At 43.4% G+C, this 10,781-nt stretch overlaps 1 protein-coding gene across 3 annotated transcripts in view; it reads right to left on the bottom strand.

Annotated features, from left to right (window-relative positions):
• Window positions 1–1,707: 1,707 nt before the first annotated feature.
• Window positions 1,708–10,781, bottom strand: part of nlgn3a (neuroligin 3a) — a 203,250-nt gene continuing 194,176 nt past the window's right edge. For all 3 annotated transcript variants that reach the window (XM_084697319.1, XM_084697321.1, XM_084697320.1), the window contains 2 exons: window positions 3,947–4,181; window positions 1,708–2,340 (listed from right to left, as the gene is read on the bottom strand). In XM_084697319.1, the coding sequence (XP_084553445.1) occupies window positions 1,708–2,340; window positions 3,947–4,181 (868 nt within the window). The remainder of the gene's footprint in view (window positions 2,341–3,946; window positions 4,182–10,781) is intronic.

Genomic DNA, 10,781 nt, shown 5'->3' with positions numbered 1-10,781 from the left:
GATTTTTACTGTTTTAATTTGGCACATGGCACAATCAGCAAGTATGCGTCTGGTATACATAAATAAATATTAAATATATTTATACATAAATATACAGATAGAGCTTTTACAAAGACACCTAGAGCAAGTGGTTGGTCTTTGCTTGGGGTGTTCCAATGACGGTTCAGCACACACACAAAAATTACCTTGTTGAAGTGGGTGCTGTCACTTTAATGATGATCAGAGGGTCACAGCAGAGAGGAAGGAGACATCTCAATAGAAGCTCTATACATATATCTATGTATGACCATATTTATATAGATATTCAAAGAAATACAGGTGTGCACTGATGTGGGCTTCATCAGAGCTAACAGGCCACTGTCTCAATAGAAAGAACTCTTCCTCACAAAATCAATGGAATCATGTCAGTTAGTTCAGTTGAATCTTTAGCTATGTTTTTCTCTTACACGTAAAATAATAGATTTATTTTTGTCATCTTTAAGCAAAAAATTGACATATATAACTTTTTTTAAAATAACAAAAGTGCTAGATTGCAAAGACATACACGCAGACTCAACATAAACACTACCTGTGGTGAAGACCCCAAATCAACATGATAGAACCCTGCACCCTCCCCGCCACACCCCAAAAAAACTACAAATGGCCAAAAAACTGGTGCACTCAAACACATACAAACTACATCCTTTTTCCTGGCTCTATTGCTGTCTTCACTGCCGCCGCCTCCTCCCCCCCCCCACACACACATACATACAAATAGATATACACACACATACACCACGTTCACATGTGCACCGACACACAGGTGCACAGAGCAATGTGTGTACAGTGAGTGCGAACTTCTGGAGATAATATCAGATAACTTGGTAGTAAAAGAAGCACTTTTTCTTAACGAAACGATCACAGTAACATAGTCTTTTATCTCTGTGGTCTGGTTGTCTGACAGAGTCTGTTATTCCAGACAACTCATCTATTGGAGCAAGAAAAGAGAACACTAATCTGTGTGTGGCTGATGTGCGGGAAATGCAACAAACCCAAAACAAGAAACTAGTTCCATCAGTTGAATCTTCACTTTCATATTCATTTATATTCAATCAGTTTTCTTGATGATTTCAGCCATCCATCTTCGAAGCCAGTCTAAAGGAACAACTTCCTTGAGGAAGAAGAAATTATGAGCAAAAAAAAAAGCTTTTTTAAGGCATTGAAACATAAAAACAATAAAGGGCTCTGCGGGTAACCATGTGGTGAAAGCTGTTCAGGATGATTCGCCGGGCAGCAAGAACAGAGACAGGAAATCAAACAGTATGTCTCTTTTTGTTTGTGTTATGAATTCAAGAAAGTAGGTGTTGATATTTCCCCCCGAGTAATCAGGTTGCTTAAAAAGGCTTTTAAAATTATTTTTAGAAAAGAACACACTGCACATAGACTCCTCCCCCTATAAGGTCCTTGGAGGGAGGAGCCATAGTTAGGTTTTGGCAGCTCTGCACAACTTGACATCCTTAGAGAGCTCCTGGCAAAACTCTCGTCCTCACATAGGAAAAGTCTGGATAGATTTCTTCACTTCATCAATCCCACCCTGCCCAGCCCTTCTCCCAACCATCAATATCCATGTCCCCAAACCCGTCCACTGTGATTTATAAAACACAATCCTCTCCTCCAATCACTTCCTCCTCCAAACCCCCCCCCCCCCCGCCCTCAGCCATAATAAAGCTATACGCGTGTGGTGGAGTGGGAGTGAGGCAACCCTGTGGAGTTGAAGCCAGCCGTAAAGGTGTTGTAAGGGTGCAGGTTGGGCATGCCCACCAGGGAGTTGGGGATCATGGTGATGGTGTTGGGGGTCATCAGGGGGATGTCATCCGGAGACCTCCGCAGGGTTAGCGTGTAGTCTGGCAGCGAGGCAAGCCTCAGCGACCCTCCTCCACCCTCGCCTCCGCTGCCTGCCTCGCACTCGTGGTGTGTCTGGTTCATCTGCAGTGTCATGATCTCCTCCTCTGCCGAGCTGCCATGGTGCCCGATGTCATTGGAGGCCGTCTGACGTTGGGGGCTGGGCTGTCCGTGGCTGGAGTCTTGCCGCCGCTTGTCCTTCCGGTAGTAAAGAGCTGCGAAGGCCAGCACGTTGAGGAAGAGGAGGGAGGCGCCGACAGCGATGGTCACACTCAGCTCTGTGGAGTAGTCTCGGGGGTTTTCCACCACCAGAGGGCCCGCCGCTTCATCCTCACCCCATGGCTCGGTGTTGTCACTGTTGTAGGCAGGGGACATGGGGGGACGCTTGGTGTTGAAAGGCCACACCTTGCCTGGCCTTTTGGTGGCTAGGGAGGTCTGGGTAGTGTCTGGAGGGGGCACCTAGCATAAACCAGATAAAGATTCAATAGAATAGAATAGAATAATTCTTTGAAATACACCAATTTCATGCAAGATCTGGCCTGGCACTGTGAAAGAAAATTCTAGCTGGACTGTGTAGATTTGAATAGTCGAAGATGGCAGTTTCAATTTAATTTATTTAGACTATACAATTACATATGATTAAACAAAGCTTTGCTGATAAGTCATTAACGAAAGAGGTGCCATCCACACAGATCGTTCGTAAGAGTGATAGAGAATTATCACACATGCACTGCCTTATATAAACTTTAGATCAAATGGCATTCTATAAGGTCAATCAATCTAGCAAACTCTGTGATTGGCTCACTCAACTTAGTGACAGCTTGAAACAATACATCTCCATACCAAGTGTCCCAAAGTTCTTTGATGTCATAGCTCTCTCCAGAGCAGTAGATAATAAAGCCACATGGGTTGACCAGTCAAATGGTCAACTGTCCTTTGTGTGACCATCTTCAAACAATACTTTTAATTATCACAAACAATGAAACAGGACACAATCCTTCTAGCCAAAGTTCAGAGCAACTGTCTCATTGACCCCTTACAGTGACCAGAGGACAGAAGGCCATATAAAATGCTTCACCCATCCCCCAGGGCAACCTGAGATCAGCACCTCATATTCCTTTGAACTAGTGCTGTCAGTTTAACGCGTTATTAACGGCGTTAATGCAAACCCAAATTAACGGCGTCAATTTTTTTTATCGCGCGATTAACGCTCTTTTTGGCCAAGCAAACTTTGTACTTTTTTTCACATGCTGTTGCAAGAACTGCCGACGGTAGAAAAACTACAACACCACACCGGATCTAGCTAGACCGGAAACAAAACAACAGGCACGCCACACACACTTGTTTGGCTTGCGAGCCGGCTAAAGAATAGTAGCAGAGCCCGTTTACGGATATTAGACATTCTCTGGTAGTAGGTTAACGTTACATTTTGAGTGGATGGCGAGCGCGAGAAGCCGAAATGGATGCCAATAAGATTCTGAATGGTTTACTTTTAAAAAGTTGCCAAATGGTTCCATTGACAAGACCAAAGTGATCTGTGTGTTTTGTCGTTGTAAACTGAGCTATCATCGCAGCACGTCCAGTCTGAAATACAACTTGATGGCCAAGCACACAGCCGATGCGAATTCTCCGCCCCCCTCGTGAAAGCCAGGCGATTGCAATGTTGTTTTCAATAAAAAAAATATTTGCACCAAGCAATCCGAACCACTTTTCCATGTTGATAAGAGCATTAAAGAGCATTTGAAAAAAGAATGGGACCAAAAGAAATCAAGGGACATTTAGAAAAGATAAAAAATTGCAATTAATTGTGATTAATCGCGAGTTAACTATGACATTAATGCGATTAATCGCGATTAAATATTTTAATCGTTTGACAGCACTACTTTGAACTCAACTTAATTATCTTCCCTTCCTGTCTCTTACCAATGAACATAGAAGATTATAGATTTCATACACATACATCTATGCTAATGACCAACATTTCTACCACAGCACGCCCCAAACCCACTCTAGACAGATGTAAACAACCACAAGTAAGTTCATTCGTCAACACAGCGCCCCATACCTTGGTGGTGGTAGAGGTGTAGTGGAACATGTCGTGAAGGTTGTACAGGTGTGGCACCAGGTGTTTCCAGAAGGCCACCTTGGTGGCGCGATAGTGGTCCCTAACCCGGGGTTTGAGGCCGATGTGGAGGTAGAGCTGGTCCTGAGGGTTATATTTTGACCAGGCCACCTCCTCAAAGCGGTTGGCCTTGGTATGAATGAACTTAGTGTCCTGGGGGACAGGCTTGTTAGGATCCCTGGAGGATTAGAGACAGTATGTGGGAAGAGAAAGAAAGAGGAATTAGAAAGAGAGAAAAAAAACATCAATACCATGGCACAAAACATGTTACTGCTCATATTGACACATCCAGCACTACCCTACTCCTCCTTCTATCCCTCTCTTCTGGGGGAAATAGCAGGGAAATAGCAGGAGAAGACATAGGGTCCCTGCTCTCTCAAACTCTTTCCTTCCTCTGGTTTTGTCTTCTTCACTTCTTCACCCCCCCCCTCCCCCCCCCCCACACACACACACCATCACCCAACCCCCCTTGAGTCTTATTCAATAGGAGAATCTCTCTCCTTTTTTAAAAGTAAACATGTATGAATAAGTCAACAGACCCTCTCCGTGTTCCAGGAGCATCTTCTCTCAACTAACCCAGACTGGAAAGATCTGCTGGCTAATTGCCGAGGGAGGACAGCACAGTGTGCATCGGCTTCCAGTGGGCTGAGGGAAAGTGGTCCATATTAAACAAGACACGGAGGGGAAGGTGGTAATTCCAAAGCTGTGTGTGTGTGATTGTGCGCATGAGTGTCACATTTATGCTTGAGTCCTGCAGTACCGCCTCTATCCTAGGGAAGTCAGTGTTTCTCTTTCCAATGTGGTTTTTGTTGTTGATGCTCTCTCGTCAGATGGGTTCACTCTCAGTGAACCTATTGATTTACTGGTCATATTAACATATTTCAATCTGCTCCAATCACACCTCGCCTTGTTGTTGGGCAACTGGACATGTAGGGGGTGTAAATTTGAACACAACTTGTCTTATGAACTTATTGGATTCTGCACAAGCAAGATGACTTCCATCCACAGCAAGCAGAATGAAAGTGAAGCCTTGAGATAGCATAATAGAGACAGAAACATCCAAGTCATGTAGCGACTACAGGGCTGTTTGGAGGTCGGATGGAGGAGGAGTGTTCCTAATGTCTCAAAGCCTCTCTGGGAGACTGGAAGGGTGATGCTGGCAGATGCTGTTAAAATTCATTTTGGGATTTGCGGATGTGGCAGTTTGTTTGTTTTAGTTCTTTTTTGGCAGCAGGCTTGTGAAAACTACAAACACAGACCCATGGAATTAACAGACAACACAGCAGAAGGATTCAAACTCTAGCCTTTTCTCTATTTGCTTTCCCTCTGTATTTTTTTTATCATTCATTGCTTTTGGGAGAAGAAGGGAAAAGAAAGAGGGACAGAAATAGAGACAGATAAAGAAACTGAGAAATAAACAGAGAGACGGACAGAGAGAAAGACAGAGCAGGAGATATGGAGATATAGGCATCAGTAGTTAAGCACAGTAAATAATCCCCTCTATAAGGCTCTAATTGTTCCACATGAATATTGGCAGGCCAGCTATGATGACTGTAGCGCTTTGTCAGTAATTTGGTTTTTGAAAGGAGGCTGGCAATGCTAAGGTCATATTGATCCACACAACGGCTCTCTGTATGACTAGGAACTAGACCGAAGACTGAGACACCCTCTCTCTCTCTCCTTGGAGAGCTATACGTGCACCGCCTGATTTTCCTGACTATCCGTCCGTCAGTCCGTCATTTTACAGTTACCCCTTGGCTGTGATTGGTCCGTATCAAGACCAACAAGAGAACAGAATCCTTTGACGGCCATTGTTGTAAGTTTTTACAATTCATATTTCAGCTAAACAGTACATGTAAACCAGCATCTGAATTAAAATGTAACGAGAAATGGGCAGTGTAGTTGCTGAAAATTTGCTATTTTATTGATGAAACGGCTCATTTGTAAATTGGCTCCGACTTTTCGATAACCTAGCAAGCATCGCAGTGCAGCGCCATCTACTGTTCTGGCGGTGAATTGCTTTCAGCACGCAGAGCCGTCGGAGTAGTATAAATTCAACCAATCCGTCCGTGCGTGCGTCTGTCCGTAATGGAGTCGGAGAAGTGTAAATCGGCCTTTAGGGTTGTCTGTGGCATCTCCACAACATTCTTTCCTGCTCTCTCTCACTATCTCCGTCTCATGCTTTCTATCTTCATTTCCTCACTCCCTCCTCTCTCTGCCTTCTATTTCTCTCCCTCTTTTTTGCTTTCTCTGGCTCAGTGCAAGGGAAGATGAATAATGTATGCAACACAACAAAATCAATGTGGCATCTTTAGTTAATTTAATTTGCCGCATTAGAGAACAACTGCCTGCCTTATCTAATTACACACACATATGCTTTGCTAATTGTTGCAATGTCGATAGTAAACAAACTACATTCATTCCCAACCACCTTGCCTCTGCCGCCTGATCTGCTGCTCTAACCTTTACATGTGTGTGTGTTTGTGTGCGTCAGCCCTCTGTGCTGTAGGGCAGTGTAAGCCACTCTGTGTGCGATGCTATGAAGTGTGCTTGACTGAGTTCGGAGTGAGATGTGTGTTCCGCAGCATGGAAGGCTATTAGATGTGGAAAAGACTAGAAAATTAAATGTATTGCACTGTGTTTCATTGTATTACACTTTACTGTATTTTTGTAGTGTGTGGTATTTTATTGGTTGTGACAGTGTGAGAAATTCTGCTGTGTGATTCTAATTTGGATTTATTTTTAGAACTGAATCATTTAGATCAAGGGTCCCAAAACCTTTTTCTGCAGGGTCAGATCATTTTTCCTTTTCTTTAATGTGGAGTGACTACCAGTATTATTGTGGAGATTTATTATGATTTTAAATGTATTTATTATGCGATATTAGTTTATTATTTCGTTATGCACCGTACATCCGTTCATATCAAGGGAAATATAACCTATTTAAAATTATTATTATTGATTTTTTTCTGGCATTGTTCAGAGGGTCCGTCCAAATGCGTGGGCGGGCCGTATTCGGCCTGCGGCCCGTAGTTTGGGGACCCCCGATTTAGATGGTGAAGACAGCGTTAGTATCATAACATACTGTCATACATAAATGTCTCTCTGCTCCTTCCTAATTTGTTGTAGCATCACAGCACATGGTGGTGGTGTGTGTGTGTGTGTGTGTGTATGTGATAGGTACAGTGTTGGGTTTTGGGTGTTGTTCTGCATTAGCTGGTAGCCTGCCTCTCCCCTGCCCAGCCTGTCAGTCCTTCCTGTTAATCCAGACATTGGTGGGTGCCATTGGTGTGGTGCACACACACACAAACGCACAAACATACACACGTCTAAATGCTTGCACGGAGCGACAGAGCGTGGGGGGATTATAGCAGTCATAAAAGCAAGCATTCTAATGGGCTCTCAGATCTGATGTTTTCATATGGTCAGGGCACTCAAGCTTGCATTAAACCACTCCCTCATCTTGTGACCTCTTCACCCCAAACAACCTTGGAGAGCCAGCGGTGTGTTTTGGTGTGTATGTGTGATAAAGAAAGAGAGACAAAGAGAGAGAGACAAACTAAGAAAGAGAGAGACAGAGAGGTGAGAGAGAGATTGTGTATGTGTGTGTTTGTGTGTGTGCGTATGTGGGTGTGACTGCATACAGTGCACAGTAAAAGCCCTGCAGCAGCCTAGGGAAATCAGTCTAGGGCCAGTCCCTGTGGAGGTGTAGTACTTCAACTCTACATGGGACACGCCACACAAAGTCTGACACTCTGCAGGGGGTACACACATACTAACACACACTCTCTGTCGCTCCCTTACTCACACACACCCTACCATCCAACCCCCCACATAAACATAGTTTCTGGCAGTCTCTCTCTTTCTCTGTCACACACACGCAGAATTGAACAGATTGAACAATCCTTCCATCACACTGATAAAGCACATAAATAAAACCAAGAATAAATCCCTTTTTGTCATACCTTCCTTTAGAAGTAAAAACTCATTCATTGCAGTGCTCAAGGTGAAATACCTTGATATCCTAAGCTTGTCTAGTTGGCATTCAATGTTAAAATCTGCGGTTTAATCTAGTGGGATGGATGTTTAAACACAAATGCTAACTTCTGTATCTTTGTCGTTGTTATGGTAACATATTGACACATGCCGTTTTGAATACACTTAACTCACAGTACACAGTGAGTAGAGAAAAAAGAAGAGAAGAGAAATGGTAGCTAAGAGAGGAAAAGGACAAGATTATCAGGATGGCTGTGCAACCCAGAATAACATATTAAAGTGAAGTTCATCACCGAACTGCTGGGACTGACAGGTGGTTCGGTGGGCTAAGTAATGGTGGGTGAGGCACTGTGACTTTGACTTCTGGAGGACACATCTCTCTGGCCACCTCCTGCTATAGATTGACTATTGATTGGCTGGATTACATGAGTGACAGCCAACAAACGGTTTATCTACACCTCCTTAACCCCTATCACAGGCCATTCCTTCTCTGTCACATTAAGATGCCCCCATGCCCCCCCCCCTCCCCCCCCGAACACACACACACACGGGAAGATAAGTTAGGTATCTGGAGTAGAGATGGCATGAAAGGTGAGAGAGGGATGAGAGAAAAAATGGATGAGTGATGTAATTAGTGGAAAAAGTGGAGTCAGGCTGTTGTGTGGAGGTCAATAGGCATTCTGGGTCCACATCCGTGACTGTATGGGGTGGTAGAGAGTATTCCATCAACACACTATCAGACAACACAAACAAACATGGTCTTGTAGGGGTATTAATCACAGATGGTTCTGCCCAGGCGAGTCACAGATATATTATCTGAATGTGGGCCCATTTGACTTCCTCTACCTGTGCCTACCAACCAATCAATGCTAGTCCAATATATCAAACATGGTGTTCTTATTAAGAGAGAGAGATAGAGAGAGAGGAGGGGGGAGAGATAGTGGGAAGGAGGGAGGGAGGGAGAAGGGAGGGAGGGTGTGTGTGTACAAAAAGTGGGCCTAATTTGAAGTAAAATTAGAATATTATCTTGCTAGTATATGCCATAACCATAAACTAGCAAACTAACAAAGAAAAAAAAATAGAATAATTAGAAATATGGAAATAATAGAATAAATACCAAGGACCACACATACAGGCACACACACAAACACTGACTTTCTAAGAAGGTTTGACAGTAATGCATCCTGATTCTCAGTACAGTACTGATTCTCGGATGCTGGTAGAGAGAGAGAGAGAGAGAGAGAGAGAGAGAGAGGAGAGAGCAAGAGAGAGCGAGAGAGCGCGAGAGAGAGAGAGAGAAATATGTGAACATGGATATGAAATGTGCATATTTAATGACACATGCAGGCTTGAAGGAAGGAAGAGTTTGGAGAAGGCTGCTATTATCCAGACATGCAGCCTCTGAGAGCACATGCTGCAGCACACATGATCACATGATAAGGGTTTACACACTGATACTGCTGTCTAGGGTTAAACACACACACACACTTGTTTTGTCATGGTGGCAGGTCCTCCTGGGGGATCCCAAGGGATGAGAAATATAATCCCTCCAGTGAGTCTGGAGGGATTGCCTTGTGTCTCCCCAGCAAACCTCCAAAGGAAGACGCCCAGGAGGCATCCTAGTCAGATGCCTGAACCATTTCAACTGTCTCCTTTCGATGCAAAGGAGCAGGGACTCTACTCCAAGTCCTCTCCGGATGTCTGAGCTCCTCACCCTATCTCTAATATGCAATCACTTTCCACTGCACTTTTACACTTTTTTCGGATAGCTTCTGTCCACACTTTACTGCACTACACTGTATATCCTGCACTTGCTGCTATTGCACTTCTGGTTAGACCTAAACTGCATTTTGTTGCCTTGTACCTGTACTTGTGTAATGACAATAAAGTTGAATCTAATCTAAGACATAATTGTATATATTTGGGGATATATAACCACATATATTATATATTATTATATGGCAACAACGTTACGAGCTTTCTGGCTAATAGGTAGTCCTGCCAGACGCGTATTGCCCTCCTCAGCGGTCAATACGGCTCCGTATTGCCCTCTGACGTCATCTTCAAAATGAGCGACGAGTCAGCTGCTGAGTTTTACTATCCAGATGATGCTGAAAAGATTTGTCATCGAAAGTGAGGATGAAGACTAGACTCTTTTAAACACTTGTGTCGTTATTTTGTGTTGAAATTAAAGCCATTTTAGCAGAACCATGTTGTTCGCTTTCTATCAAAAGCAATGAGTTGCTAGGCAACACATGAAACACAGCGTGAGAAGACTTGAGAGCTAGCTACAATTAGCCTAGAGGTACCATTTATTTTTGTTTACAAAATGAAAAGAAGTTAAAAATGCCATATAATAAACTACTTACTAACCTCGACCGTTCGGTCATGCCGGGAAATATCAAACGTCGGCTTTGCCGTATACGTTCCAGCCTCAGTTTGATATTTCCCGGCATGACCTCACTCTTGGTTAGTAAGTAGTTATTAATGATCATGAATATATATTATAGTGTATAATATATTTATCATCAATATATTATCCCATGCATTTCCATATATAATATCAGGCATGAAAACGGGTCAGGGGTGAAAAAGGTGAGAAGGATATTACCCCTCTAAGGGGGTCCGGCTGCGTGCTCCCCCATAAGAAAATTTTAAATATTCCATATTTTAAAGCATCAATCTGATACATTTTGAGAAACTTTTTTGCCAACCTGGGGAGAGCTGGAGAAACATAACTTAAGCCATGAGTCAAAAATTGTTATTGCCTCCTTAGTAAGTA

This window comes from Hypomesus nipponensis, chromosome 1 (genome assembly GCF_054491055.1).
Source record: "Hypomesus nipponensis isolate SF chromosome 1, ASM5449105v1, whole genome shotgun sequence".
Classification (NCBI taxonomy): Eukaryota; Metazoa; Chordata; class Actinopteri; order Osmeriformes; family Osmeridae; genus Hypomesus; species Hypomesus nipponensis.
The sequence above is the reverse complement of the archived record's forward strand: the minus strand, read 5'-3'. Positions and strand labels throughout refer to the sequence as shown.